This window comes from Onychostruthus taczanowskii, unplaced genomic scaffold, assembly GCF_017590055.1.
Source record: "Onychostruthus taczanowskii isolate IOZ18803 unplaced genomic scaffold, ASM1759005v1 scaffold5, whole genome shotgun sequence".
Classification (NCBI taxonomy): domain Eukaryota; kingdom Metazoa; phylum Chordata; class Aves; order Passeriformes; family Passeridae; genus Onychostruthus; species Onychostruthus taczanowskii.
Genome location: NW_024502568.1, coordinates 4133169 through 4148968, shown reverse-complemented (window position 1 = coordinate 4148968; position 15800 = coordinate 4133169). Strand labels below are relative to the sequence as shown.

General features: G+C 40.1%; 1 protein-coding gene and 1 long non-coding RNA gene across 6 annotated transcripts in view; one reads left to right on the top strand and one right to left on the bottom strand.

Annotated features, from left to right (window-relative positions):
* Window positions 1-8270: 8270 nt before the first annotated feature.
* IDE (insulin degrading enzyme) overlaps window positions 8271-15800 on the bottom strand; it is a 54587-nt gene continuing 47057 nt past the window's right edge. For all 5 annotated transcript variants that reach the window (XM_041415935.1, XM_041415933.1, XM_041415934.1 and 2 more), the window contains 4 exons: window positions 14776-14837; window positions 13306-13378; window positions 12113-12180; window positions 8271-10904 (listed from right to left, as the gene is read on the bottom strand). In XM_041415935.1, coding sequence (XP_041271869.1) covers window positions 10809-10904; window positions 12113-12180; window positions 13306-13378; window positions 14776-14837 — 299 coding nt within the window. In that variant the 3' untranslated portion in view covers window positions 8271-10808. The remainder of the gene's footprint in view (window positions 10905-12112; window positions 12181-13305; window positions 13379-14775; window positions 14838-15800) is intronic.
* LOC121341946 lies at window positions 11243-11637 on the top strand. The gene is made up of 2 exons (XR_005953479.1): window positions 11243-11332; window positions 11425-11637. It is a non-coding gene; the product is annotated as an uncharacterized LOC121341946 (long non-coding RNA).

Sequence of the window (15800 nt, the reverse complement as noted above, 5' to 3'; positions counted from 1 at the left end):
CAGATGTATTAGCGAGTCACCACAGCAGGTGCAGCCCAGGGATGCTCACACCCAGCATCAGGGGAAAAGGAAGGTCCTGCTGCCTGGCAGAGCACAGAGGAAGGCCTGTGGCTCTGTGGCTCACTGCAGTGTGCAGTTAATGAGATACTGCTGCCAGTTTCTCTTCTTGTGCTGTCCTAAAGCTGCTTCTGCTGCTCTTCCCTCAGCACCCACGTGCTGCACGCGCCTGCGCATTCCCACAGCTCTCCCTCGGTAAGTCTGGAGCCAGCAGGAGGCTGTCCCTACAGACTTTGGGAAGGCAGAGGTGCAGGATCTGCTATCTGCACATCTGCAATCATACCCTTCATTCCATTCAAGGGTATGTCAGCCTTTAAGTTACAGAGCTCTGCAAGATGTTTCCTTGTCCTCCTCTACTTCCACCTGACACAGGAATGCTGCTATCACCACCTGCTTGCCTGGTAATTCCTTGAATAAGACCGTGTTTCCAATTGCTAAGATTCTTACTGAGCTTCAAGCACCAGGCTCTGTGGCCCCAGTGAGCAACTATGGAAGATTTCTTCTGTCACAGTTTGGACACGTAATGGGAAATGGTAGCAGATCTCTGACAGTCTTACAGTTTGAAGCAGGGGATTGAAAATTAGGTGGTAGGGAGGACTTCAAATTTATTCAAGTGGTGTGCTTTATGAATTGTATGAGGAATCTTCCAAACGCCCTGAAAATTTGAACGTTGAAGCTACCTAGGTGAGATTGGATGAAACTGAACTGCAATTTCCCAAGAGTTTGAGGTTTTTAAGGGTCACATTAAGAGAAGAGATAGATTCTTAGCACCTTATCACCACCTTCAGTACTGTATGGCTGGACCTGAAAGCAAAAAGGCTGTCCTCATCTCTCGGAGACTTCCCTGCTTATCCTACCCTACTCCAAGGCAAAAGATAAAACCTGGCTTCAGCAACACCTGCAATGAAGGAAGGACAAAGAGGTTGGGGACCGAGCCGTCACTGAGAAAAGAGCATGAGCAAAAGAGACGGGCAAAAATCTGTGACAGCGAGCCCAGGAGCTGCAGGGTGTGGGCTGGGGGGGTGTTGATCACACATGGGCTGAAGGAGGCAGGTGACAAATGGCTGAGGAGATGAGGACTGAATGTGGCCGGAGGAGAAGGACGTTGATCGGGGACGGGGAGGGGGTGGTCGGGAAGAAAAGACAGCGCGAGGCTGGAGCGAGTGCGTGCCTCAGCCCCTCGCTGCTCTGCGCCGGGCCGGGCAGCGCCGGGCGCTTATCGCTCGGCCACACGCGTCCTGCACGTGACGGGCCCGTGTGTTCCCCGCCAGATAACGCGCGTGGTGACACCAGGTACCACGCAATGAAAGCTGTCCCGCACTGACCCTTTTCTCTCGCTTGAACACCTGGCAATTGCACCTCCCAGCCTACGCTACGTGCATATTACCATCAAGGCCCCATTATACCAAACACCGGGACAGACCAGAGGCATTCTCTGTTTCCCTCAGCCGCCTGTGCGCCACTCTCCCTCAAACCCGTCCCGCAGGCAAAACTGCTGCTGTTTCCAGGCGTGTCCCTGCAGTGGCAGCTGTCGCTGTGCCGAGCAGTGCCCCAGCACAGCCTCCTGGGCAGGTTCAGTTCAGCCCTCAGAGAAGGGCGCATCGCTCGGTGCTGCCTCACGCGGCCCCGGCCACCCAGGGGCAGGGCCCCGGTCACTCAGGGGCACGGCCCCGGTCACCCAGGGGCAGGGCCCCGGTCACTCAGGGGCACGGCCCCGGTCACCCAGGGGCACGGCCCCGGTCAGTCAGGGGCACGGCCCCGGCCACCCAGGGGCAGGGCCCCGGTCACTCAGGGGCAGCCCGCTCCCCTCAAGAGCAGGTGCGGCTGACAAACGGCACGGCCCCGGTCAGTCAGGGGCACGGCCCCGGCCACCCAGGGGCAGCCCGCTCCCCTCAAGGGCAGGTGCGGCTGACAAACGAAGCCCGCGGCGCCGCCGCTGCCCACCCGCCGGGCCCCTCGGCCTGAGGGGAAGGCAGAGCCGGGGCCCGGCCTGGAAAACCTTTGGAAAGGCCGGGAGTGAAGGGCACGGGCAGCGCGAGGCCGGAGCTGGGGGAGGTAAGGACGTCACACCGTCCTGCTCCTTAGAAAACACACACCGGGACTAGTTCTGCTATTTAAAAGTGATTTATTTTCTCTGATTAAGCATTCTAAGTTCCGTTTGGGTTTTTATCTGTAGAATCGTACAAACACGATTTTCGTCTGCGGAACGAAGGAAATAATTTTCATGCATAACGGTGGGATGCACAACTCTTCACATTGTTACAGGGAAGAACAGCAAACCTTGTATCGTATAGCACCAAGAAGAATTTTAATTACAGTGTAAAAGAAAGGTACCACAAAAGCTTCTTGTTTCATGGTATATCATTTAGGCTGACATTTTTACTCTAAAGTATATGCTGTTTTCCAAGCAACGAAAATTAAGCTTCTCATTAAAAAATTAAAATATACCTGTTTAAAAACTTTACACCTTCTAAAAAATTAAGATAGTAAATTTTTATTTTCTTGCATAGCATATTTTGAACTTCGAAACAGATAAGAAAATCTAACAAAAGAAAAAACCCAACCCCAAAAAGTTCTTTCTTCGCTTACCCTAGCCTGGTCAAACAGCAGGAACTAATTATTGAATATGTACAACTACATCATGAACTCGCACATTCCTCTGAAAATTTAAGCCTACAGTCCTGCTCCTTTATTTATGACTATAAAAATGGCACTAAAGAGCTCAAATTTTTCTGTCCAATAAGTCACTTCTACTTGACTTTCAAAAATATTTTGGGAAGTGCCAGCTCTAAACACTCAACAAGTGACCCAAAAATTCATACTTCAGGTCTTTCACTGTCTTGCATCACCATAACTATAACACCCAGTTCTGTTGTTAATTTCAAAGATGAACTAGATGTGACAAGCAATTTCAAACACTTATGCATGTCTGTTACCTGCAGGCACAGGTAACTGGTTGGAAATAGCACTACTTAATGCACTATAAACACTGCAAAAGAGGAGATATATTAAACTTCCTTTTTGACAAGAAAAAGGTAGTAACATGTGCCATTAAATCAAACCAAAGGAAAGACCTGTTGAGTAAGGAGATGTGATTCTGTTCTGTTGCTGCTCAAGAACAGAACCTTACGCTTGCCCAAAGCATCCGAGATTGCCAGGGGCCAGTAAAGGCAGGACTGCTCTCCTCTCCTGATAGCTTTGGCCATTCTCACTTTCAGGACAGGAAGAAACATCACAAATAGTGCTGAGATGCTGTGGGTACTGCACTTCTCTCCACTCTCATTACAGCTCCCCAAACTGGGCACTCTCTCCTGCCATGCCAGAGCACCAGGACATTTCTGGTACGGCTGCTGGGGGCACCTCAGCATGTTCATGTACCAGAAAATACCACCAGCCTAAGGAGAATAATTTACTGACTGTGCTATCCCTTGTAGTCTTATCTGTTATACACATAAATGGACACTTGGCTTTATTTTGAGCTGCAGCCCATTTTCTGAACAATTGCTTCTGCTGAGCTGCTGGACAACCAGATCTATTAAATCTTTCCACACAGTTTTGAGAAGGTATATTATTTACTTCAGCTTAAGAAAAAGTGCCAGATTCATTACACTACAAATGCATACTTCACAAAAGTAGACAGACATTATTGTTTTGCTTGCATGGTGGCTCCAGGGGATAGCAAGGCAGCTCCTCTGGCATCTTTGTAACACATGTCTGTCACAGATCTCTGTGACACCATGGCCAAATTAAAGCTCAGTCCAACAATCTATGAAACTATGGGACTCTGATTATTACTGTCCAAGAGAGAATGTATCTATCTACACAGATACTTATGTAATATTTCTATCCTGTAAGTGGATCTCAGATCAAAACAAAAACATGAATGTTACAAGACTTCCAGGACTATTAGCTATTCCAAAAGTATTTAAGATTATTTTAAATGACTAGCCAAGAGTTTATGCCAAAACCATTGTTAGGATATACATATTCTGTAATCTAGGGCTACCAATACACTACAAGGCAACATATTTACTCCAGCTGTCAGGCCAGCTTAAGGATTTCATTATCAATTATCTCAACTGCCTTTATTTATTTTTTTTTTGTGTCTGCTGGGTAAAGTCAATGAGAAATTCTGATAATTTTATTCTGTTGCTTTCAAAAAACTTAAGACTGTTTAGACACTACAAGCTGTCCTGAAATTATCTTCACTCTAAATTACTCAATTCAACGTTTAAAAAAAGCCTAACACACATTATTAGCTGTACAGCGCCACAGTTGTGCATTGGTAGTTCACACAGTAACATGACCCCCTTTCCCAGGAATTGATAATTTTTACACAATGACATGACAGACAGACGTGGTTATCAGACAAGAAGTGCAAAATGGCATGCAACTCATATGCATTATCTTCCATTTCAACATCATTTTTATGAAGTGGCTCACAGTGTGGGCCAGCACCCCAGCTCACACTTACACTTTGTATACATTGAGTTTAATACAATCTTTTGCATTTTCACATTCATAGCATCTTTAAACTAACAATTACTGACATTTAAACTCAAGTGGACAATCCAAGCTACAAGCATTCTTTATATATGCATTCTTCAACTTACACAGACCCTACAAGCTATTCCACTCTTAAATATTCTACTCTTCCTACTTCCAGGAAAAGGCTGCATAAGGTACATTTTTCTGAGCTTATTCACAGCAATAGAATCGTTGTGCATATATCAGCAGGTGTCTCCTGCTGCAGTTGAGTAGCACCTGCTTTCAAATTATTTCTGCAATCATTTTACTTGCTGAAATCTCCCACTTTGCTGAGCTCCAGCAGCAGCCCAGGGCGGCTCTCCAGGCTCGGCCATACTGTAGGTGCCATCTTTAACTTCATGGGTAAAGCTCCCCAGGATTAGAAGACAAACTCTAATCACAGAAGAAATATCCTAGGGCACATGCATGGTGCCTGCACACGGTGTGTGCCAGTGCTAAAGGGACACCAGTGACACTATGGGCTGGTGTGACAATGGCAGTGTCTGCTCACCTCACCTTGGCCAGGGAGATGTCACACAAGGGGAGGTGAGCAGCAGCCATTTCTGCCTTTGAAGGTGACACACAGAGCAGCAGAACTAAACAATCAGCTTGTGGAGATGACAGACCCAGTTATACATACAGATTCCTGTGTTCCTAAAATACATTTAATGCTGCAGATTTGTCACTATTACGTTCTTTTCCTACAATCTTATCTGGAAATAATCCGTGAACAGAATTATTTGCATAGATTTTTTCAGACTCTTGAAACTTCCCCCCTGAACTGGTATGTGCCAGTGAATGATAGAGGTATCTCGCAGTCAAAACAAGTAACTGCACTTGGACTAATGGGTTTTAAGAAATTGGTTGTTAAAAACACTTCTAGGCCCTGCAGAATTCTTAGCAGGCTGAAAGGTACTGTAGTGCCAATGGGATAAAGTGAGGAAGTGTTGAATCTTTGACAGCTGACAGACTCCAGAGCACTGATGGGCACTAAGCTGGTGAACTTCCCTGGCTTTCACATACATGTACAAATAATCATTTGGGTTGAAATCTGTCCTGCTACACTTACTTCATTCCAAAGCCAGCTGGAAAGTTTAAAAAAGACTAAGTGAACCATTTTTGAGCACTATTACTGTGAAATGTTTATGTATTTCTGGTGTTTTAAACTAGTTCCAACATTGCCCTGTCAAGTGCACCACTTCTAGTACTATTCGGGGAATTTCTAAGCTCTCTGTACACTAAAAGGCATCACATCTAAAACTTCCATCTTCAGAGGGCTGCCTCAGTTTTCACTGACATTTGCACACCCAGATTTTCTACATTCAATACCCCACAATACCATTTTTGCACATGCTCTGAAATGACTCAGCCTTAACCATGTAAAATGCACTAGTATTGGTCTCCTACATCTGCCTGGAATTCCCAAATAGCTCTTCTTCCTCCTCTGCCATCACAGGAGTCCATCCTTTACAACAGACTTCATATTAAATATATGCTCTTCTATACACAACACAGTGGTTAGCTGAAGTTACCAAAACATCAACCTTATTTCCATTTTCCATTAGATTCTTCCCTAGCCTGCTCTTCCCACTTTCCAGGTTACTAACACAGGCTGAGGACCTCCTCCCTCCCCTCTGTGGAAGCTGTGCTGATTCTGCAAGTGTTCCCCAGCAGAGCAGATGTGTGTTTGAGCCCACACGTACCACAGGACACCCAGCTGTGTGTGCAGGTCAGGGGCAGGGCTGGAAAGGGTCCTGAGTTGCAGCTGCTGCTCCAGTGAAATTTTACCTGTCTCTGGTAGTCACTGGACAAGTACCATAATTCCTGGCTTCCCTTTTTGAAAAGGAAGCTGAGCAGACCGTGAAAATCTGTAATAGAAATCCAATGCAGAAGGAAGCACACCTAACCTAACACCCAGTAAAGTGGTGGCAAATCCTCAGAATGATGTAGGATTTAAACTTGGATGCCTCTCTCTGGAGTTTCCCAAAGGCTAAGCCTGGTCACTTTCTTGCACTAGGAGCAATCCCATCCACTGTATCTTCCCCCACCCATTGCACAGTCAAGGAATTTAACCAGGAATTTTGCACTGCACCACTAAAGACAGAGTCTTAAAAATTAACAGTGGCAAATGCTCATGAATGCAATGTCTACATCCTTTAATGCTGCACTTGGGCTTAGAAATGTTCATTTAGAAAGCCATAAATATTTTTCTTAAATTCTGTTTAGATGGCAGTTCAAACAAGTTGATTTAATTGTGACAATCTCCTGGGCCTTAGGCCTTATACACTTTGCTCCTTTGAACTGCAATTCAAATTTCACCCACTATTACCATTATATTCCACCCCCAACACATACTGTAATTTATGTTCTTTGAATGGTAAATAGAAATGTTTCAAATAAAAGGCTTTCAGCAGAATCTATATAGGCTGGGCTTCTTTTAAAATTCCAAGGTACAAAAAGGGCCTGACTTTCTGATCTCTTCTGGCTTTAAAATAACCAGAGGTGCCTTGTACTAGCAACAATATTAAAAACTGACTTGCAAACCAAGTATTTCAGAGCTGGATTTGAATATCACATTAGGTATGAGCTCAAGCAAAGGCCCCAGTGTCACTGTGGATGACTATGTCAGCTCAATGGTCACCTACTAAAAAAACATGGGAAAAATGCACAAAAATGTAAAAGGTAATGGTTTTTTCACTTTACAGCAGACCTACAGTAAAAGCATACTAACCAGTTCAGTAGGAGAGAAAAGGTAAAATTCTGCTGAGCGTGTTTTAAAACAAGAGCTAGATAATAATAAATGAAGTTAAAAGGTGTGTAACACTTTTCCAGATGCTAAGATTACACTGTGGAACATGTTATCAATAAGGGCTGCTCACATCCAAGCACTTAAACAATATGAACAAGCTCGAGCATTCTTTTATAGCTAATAGTATTAGTTAAAGTAATTTGCATAACTCGATTTTTTGCAAGACAGTAAAGCCAAGAAGTCAAGATTTACACCAACCCCTAACAACTGGAAGTGGACAAAGCCCTAGTGTTGGGGACAAGTAATTTTCCAGGTGGGCTGCTGGAATTTCGTTCTCCCCTGAGAGTACCAGCCACTCCTCCCAGTGCCAAGGACAAAACCTGTCTCTCTTAATGCTGCTCACTGTCATGCATTACTTCAAGGAGTCCCCTCGGAAGGGCAGGAGGGCCTTTATGCTCTCAGAATTGACATTATTTACTATTTTAACAGTCACACACTCCTAACCTTTTGAAATGTAGTCTTTTGGTGTGCATAGAACAAAGAAAATGACCAGGGAAAGTAATTTTTCCAAAGCAACACTGTAAACCTGCACTAGGCAAGATTCAGTCTTGTCCTAAATTTACAGTTTCAGATTTAATAATTAAAATTCTGTCTTGTGCAAATATTTCTGCCTTTACATTACTAAGTTTTTCATACACTTAGAGGGCAACAGAGGTGGATCTACCTAAGAGGTGGGGGGTGCCACATGGGGAAGTTCTCTGAAAATCCCCAAGAAGTGCCTGGGAGCACTTCTGCAGCAATGCTATTTGGCCTAAACTCGTCCAGCTGGATAGCAGAAAATCCCATTTAATGTCTAATAAAAAACATGCACAGACTGATAGATGTAACATTACCAGTATGCAAAAATTAAAATGAAACAAATTAAGAACTCCAAACATTAAATTCAGATTGTTTATTGTAAACAGAATAACTCTAGCACTCTGTCATACTGGCTGTGTCACATGCACCCAATTCCACATCAACTGCTTAAAATAGCACTTGCAAAAATTACAGTTATGTAATAATAATTTATGCTTTCTTACATAAACTAATTAACAAGCACTAAAATTGAATTACAGTGTATTCTAGGTAGTTCTTTATTGCTTGTAGACACTGCAGCTTTGGATCCATTAAAATGGACCCATTAGTATGCCTGAGTTTATCAAAATTTACTGCTATATCAAACTCAGAAACTGTAAAATGCTGGAGAACACTTAAAAGCAATTAAGAGTTGTTGGAAAACTCCATGGGTTTCCACATCCAGTCACAGAACTTTGAGGGTATACATTTTTTCCTCTGGAAAACATGATTTGTGAGCTTGTGTTAGTTGTGTTACATTACTATTCCAATTTATTTATATAATCTGTTAAGAGTTGATAGTACTTCCATGAATATATATATATTTATTTTTACACACAATAGGAGCCATTTCATTATATTCACCATAAGAGTGGTATGTTTAAATACTAAATCCCAAAATATATATTTTTATAATATGTTGTCAAAACTTTTAATATATATAATACAAATACTTTTACTAAAGGAAAACTATAAACAAAAGTGAAATGCAAGAGGGCAAAAAGCCTCATGAGAGGGATCCATGAAAAATGTGAGCGGAGACATCTTTACTGGTTTTGTTTAGACTGTATTTATTTTTTTTCTCTTCATCAGGCTAAAAAAGATGCTAGTGGCCTTCCTTGGCAACAGGTTACATCACAAACTCTCACCCAATTTATTAAAAAGATACTGAAACAAGTACCATTAACCTTTGAAACAACGTTTAAATGCACCATATTTATTCAGTTAGGAGACACTCAAACCCAACTTAAGGCCCTTTCCCTGTCAAGCATTCATTTAATTTGGCCTCAGAGCCAATGTAAGAACCAACATTGATTCAATCACAGAACAGCTCTATTGACTACACCAGGATTCTGATGTTTGACACACATGCCTGTCACATCAGGCTCTTTTAGTAAAAGACAAATTCTCACTAACCCCTCTGATGAGCACATTTTACACCTTCAGTGTACATACTCTCTGCTGTCTGAATAAATGCCATCTCTTTTATGTATTACAGAGGTAGGAGAACTTCATGCTCCTTGCCCTTTCCTATTTTAGCACTGTCCCAAGCACAAGACCACTCTGCAGAAGTCAGTAAAGTTGGTGAGACACCTTATATTGTCTTATCATTTTACTACATTATGGAATATATATATCTATATATATAAACATTATATCAGATAGTTCTTGATCCTTCTGAGTTCTGCCCTCTTCCCAGAAGCAGGAGCAAACCCTTTGTGATGTAACCTGAAGCACAGGCTGTGCTGTAGCACTGCTACCCCAGCACTGCCCCAAACACCTTCCTGAAGGACAAGAAGGACCCACATACATATCAAAATAAGGATGTATCTGACTCTTTAGAGAGCCCCTAGTTGACGTGCACCTGTTCTTGAGTGATGAATTCAGGTGTGTTTAAAGTTATTTGCACTAATGAGTGCTTTGCTGGACTGAGATCCAACGTAACAGGTGAGGCAAAACAGACTGAGTTCTCCATCGGCACATATGCAACTGAAAACAAAAAATGACACCAAAGAAAGTATTTGATATACCAAATGGACAGTTCACAATAATGCTGTAAAACTGAACAGGATGTTGACAGTATCAAGAGACTGGGACAACACTTTTGGTAACAAAAATAAGATGCACTAATAAAGTGTTTCCAGCATTTTACTAGTTTTAATAGAAAATGTCCCCAAATTTGTATAGAAAGATTAAAATCATGCCCTTATCTTCAATTATTCTCATTAAGACAATTCTCTCACCTATTACTGTGCTGTCAAATTTCCTTTTTTTCAGCCCCACTGGTCTTCATAAAACTTAAATAGAAAATATGTTGGTTGCCTTAAGGATCAATTAAAAAAGTATCATTCAACATATCACTTCAAAAAAATGTGAAAGTCTCCATTTTTAAGAAAATTTATTGACCCGTTCCCAAAAAGGACTTACTTATCTCACCCCCTCCAAATCCCAATAAGATAATTATTGGGTACTAAACAATGTTTTTCAGGAGTAACAAGCACATTTCAAGCAACTTCGTTTGCTCTGGAGGGTTATTTCATCAAAATGAAATTCTGAAGGGATATGTTATTTTAAAAATATACTGCATCTACAAGATTTTCATTATTATTGTTGTTTCAGTTGATTTTGGTTTTTAACAGGTTGTCTGTAATATAAATGACACATGACCACAACTGATTTTTATATACCCTCTGTCCCTAACACACAGTTAATGTCAAATGAACCGAGAAGGAATTTGGGACTTTCATAATGAACAGAACCATTTATCCCAATGATTTTTAATAATTTTGTTCATCACGAAGTCCCCTGAAACCATGTCAGTACTGATCACTTGCATTTCTTCATCCATTGGGGTTCTTCACAGTTTTGCAGCCATGAAATTGATATGTGGTTTCACCAGTGGGAACAGCGGCAGACTGCGCTTGAATTCTGTCATATTTTCAATCACACTTGGCTGCAAAGAAGTGCATGCAAGAAAAAGTCTGCTCAGTATCTTCAGTCAGAAAAGTGGCAAATTCCTTTGTGGCTTTTCATTTTAACTGTTCCTACAGCTACATATAAATATACCTGTCTTGCTCTTTTCTACAATATTATTGATTCATACTTCATTATTATTACATTACAGGAACCTCCAAAATACAATGTTATTTCTTACTCAACAACCAGTTTGATATTTATATCATTCAATATATCTGATATTTATATCATTCAAACAGCTATAATGCAGTAACTGCATTGGTAATAACATCAGACTCTCCTCTAAATGCAATCTTTTAATTTTCATTCCATTACAGAACACACCACCTGTCCTTTGAACATCAGACTAAGATCAGAACCACAATAGCTATTCTATGCACTATTATTTCGAGATGTAGTAACAAAGTAAGCTTCTAATATTTCAGTCATAATGGCTAATACATCCTCATACTATTCACACAGAAATTTCTGCTCATGGCAGTTCTTTCACCTTACAGGTGAAATAACGTTCTTCTGATGAAGAACACAGACCACCACACTGTGACAAGTTAATCACCTGTCGGGACAAACACTGCCTTCCTTCGAGAAAAGTCACCGAAGGTCCAGTCAGGGCCCAGTGCTGTCCTATCCAACCACAGTGAAATCTGTAATACTTGTCTGAATAGAATTTGCCAAGCTGTTTCCTCCACAATTAAACATATTGACAGGAATGTGCATTAATATTTTAGGCTTTAAGAAAATGACCAAGTAGTTGGTTTTGCTGTTGCTTTGGGTTGGTGGGTTGTTTGGGTTGTTTTAAACAAAGATGATAAATTTGTTGATGCATATGCATCTCTATCTTGACACCTGATTTATCTGATCATATACAATCAGTATTTTCAGACAATAATCATCTGTATTTTATCCATAGTGCAGATACCCAGTGCAGTCTACTACTGCTGTTAGCTTTCCTTTCAGAGGACTACAAAGAATCGAGGAAAACGACAAATTGATAAAAAGAAAAATCAGCAAAATCCCTGTTGTTAGGGAGGACAAAAATGCAAATAGAAAAGTGCTAAAACATCAGCCCCATGACAGCAGCAATTTCCAGAGGTCTGTTTCTCCCTATAAACTTGTATTTAATGATACAAAATCTCTAGATTGATAATGTAGTAGGCTAGGATTTTTTTTGTTGTTTCTTTTTACCTGTGGTAGTGGTGGTGCTGGTGCCAGGTTCACATCATTTTGGCATGGAAATTCTCCAACAACAGGGCCTATTTAACACCAGAAAAATTAATTTGGGAGCATAATTTAATTACTGGAATTTACATAACTGATTAACTGCTTTCTCTTATAAGACAGGTGTCTAAATAAAACACCTTTATTTAAATATTCAAAATAAAATATTTTAAATATTTGAATTTTGAAGTATCACTAAATAAGGTTTTATAAACATTTTGCTTTTATATTACAAGTCTGTCTTTAGAAATACAGATATTAATCCATTATTTTATCTAAAAACATGAGCTGAGGTCGTGGCTTTTATTAATTTTATTACACATAAAGAAAACGTAGAAATAAAAATTGCTAATCTGTTGATCAATCAATACTTAAAACTGCTTCTCAGTACAAATTATGAGAACAGTAGCAATGCCAATGGTACACACAAGAGCAGTGCAAGAACAGCACATCATTTGATAAGGACATGCCTGTAGAAGTGTACAGGTTTCTCCAGGCACCAAAAATCTGGACAGCAACCCCAAGTATTCCCTGTCTATAACCACACATATCCTACTCCAATTACCCCAAAACTTATTCTTGCATTTCTAATATTTATTTTTTGGCATAAGAGAGGCCAAATGCCAGATTAAAAGATTTAGGACTGGAGAGCTGTTTTAGTACTTGTAATTTCTCTAAGCAACCACTTGTCAGGTTGTCTTGCAAGCTCACCCTTCTCTTGGGAAGATACCACTCCAAGCAAGTAATACCCAATCTGGCAATACAATTACTGCTCTTGAAGAAGTCTTCTCTAGATAGGAAAAGTTTCAGAACTATTTCTATTTAGCAATTACCAGCCATGAGAACTGGAAAGGTGCTTTGAAGTAAGTCTTCCTTACTCAGCTGCAAAGCTACAATTTCTACACTACCATAAAAATCAATCCTGAGGCAGAAGGGAGTTTTCATGACATGCATGCAGTATCTAAAAAAATCAACAAAAAATCTGAAGCATTCGTATGAAGTACACCTAGGATAAACCCCACCTTTTTCTTCTGAAAGGTGTATCATCTACAAAGCTGATTTTTTCTTACAGTGGGTTTGTATGATATAACATGGCTATCTGTAACTATGACTTGCTGGAACAGGAATTGATTCAATATTATATTCAGCACAATACTTACAGGAATCCATTTCCCTTGCAAGGACATGTACTGATACCTTGTGTCTTCTGGGAGCATCTATTGCCAACAGCACCTACAGTAAAAAATATCAAGTCCTTCAGGTGTAGGAAGCATTCCTTAGACATTATAAAATAGTAAAAACAACAAAAGCATTTAAATTTTAATTTAATCCTTAAAATGGGGAATGAACTTTGGGATGTGCCTTCAAATATTATTAGAAGTCACCACTACAGTACTCCTGAATTATTTTACAATCAAGTTAAGCAATTCATGCACTGCTTGGAATTCAGAAAAACTGTAAGTAACAGAAATTCAGCCATTAACTATCATAGTATCAAGAATGCAACCTAAAATCTCTGCAGAACTTTCAATCCCTAGCAGCCTTCTGGAAGCACATCACCCTGAACACAATCATTAAATTCAGCTGGACTAGCTCACCAATCTAGCCTGTTATTTCAGCTCTGGAATGCTGAATAATTGTGTATTGAGCACTGGTGTAAGCAGAATAGTACAGATTCCTACAAATCCAGAATATGCATACTCATTCAAAAATTCTCATTTATTAAACAACAGGTACTGAAATTCCATTTACTAACTTTCCATTTGCTGCATAACTTCACGTATACTATCGTACTATTAAAAAAATTAAAAGCAAACAATCCCCTCTGCCCAACAGAGGCAAAAAAAAAGACAGACACATGACACACACAGACAGACACAGCCCATGCTTCTTCATGGGCAGAAATTATTCCATCCAATAATAAATTCTGAAGACATTAAGTTGATCTTATTTTCCAAAGAACTCCCCGAGCTACCAGCTTCTCCGTGAGTAAAAAAACTCCATGTGCACTTTGCAATATAGTGAAATACCATCGTCTATTACATATTAAAAAACAGAACGAATGATGCCCAAATTTTTTTTATACTGGTGTGGGGGAACATGGACAGGACAGGGACACATTGAATCACTTATACTGGATATCCATCTGAGTTAAAATGTACAATTACTGCATCGTTATGCTGTTCTTTTGCTCTGTTTAACCATTAGAGGAACAAAAAGCCCTACCGATTTACAGTGAACAAAGCTTTAAAAATATCTCTTTCATTCACAATTCATGCCCATAAAATAAGCTGCATCACTGACTGGTTGAAGAAGAAGATAAAAGAACAAATGTGCAATTTTGGCCAGGCTTGGTCACAGAGCAGCACATTTTATATCCATAAAGAACAGATAAATGAAACAAGAATAAGAGCCAGCAAGGAAAAAAACACAACAAAACCCTATCGTTCTGTGCAATTTTTACAGTTGCTATTAAACTAAGTAATGTTCAGGAAATAAAAGATACCTGCATTCATTTTATCACCTACCTCAAACAGATGTCAGTATATCCCTTCAGAACATGCACAAATAAGATTCAGTTGTACCTCCATCTCATTCTAAGCAACATTTTAGCTGCATGACTAACTTACCTTGTAGAACTGTATAATGTCATCCTTGGTCAGGGTCTTTAGATAAGCCACTTCAATGTTATCTGCACAACAATAGTACAAATTAGAGTAAGTCTGCAGATCACAGCTGGTTATTAGCACGCTGCTTATACAAAGTATACTTCTTTCAAATTCAGAGGCCATAATTGACTGCAAATGAAAAGCTTTTCATTGTTATCTTTCAAGTTAATACTTGCTTCACTAGAAGTGTCAGTAGAACCTTGGCAGAAAATTATACTTCAATAAGTCTGTTTGATTGGACTTACTAAAAAATGCACGTTTGAAGAATACTGATTGCACTGTGGGATATTCAATAAAATAGATATGCCTACTCTTGTATATTATCTTCAAATCAGTTACCCTTTCTAATGCAGACTGGTTATAGATGGCTTTTCCTCACAGTTAGGAAACAGGATGGTAGGGCATACTTTACAGAAACATTAAGGAATGGTGCCTACATACCCCTAAAGAAGTAGTCACACCTTTAAGATATCTGGGGACAATGTGTTTCAGTTGCTGCATTCCTTCACATTAATTAAACTGTCATGGACTAATCACCTAATATCACTGCTGCTTTAGCAGGAAGGTCTTCTGTAGGCGTGACTGCTTTTCTTAGGATTAGCAAGAAGATCAAGGAAGAAACACTGTGCAAGAGAACAGAGAGCCAACAAGCCTGTAATGCAGGCTGTAAGCAATATGAAGTTCTATATGGAGGAAATAAAAAAATCAACAATACAGTTTTGAAAACTAGGTAGAATTTGGGAGAAAACAGTAAAAGTAGTAACATTAAAAATGCACAAACAAAAAAATCCTTCCATTTCTTAAGGCTGAAATATGAATTTCTGATTTTGACAATTCTAGTCATATTAAAATCATCAATGATATAAAATTACTAGTGGGCAGAGGGTAATTAAAGATATAAAAGTCAAGGGAAATAATAAGAGAGATTTAGGTATTAAAAATATGGCTACACTTAGCCATATTTTACACTTAATAAACCATTCTTA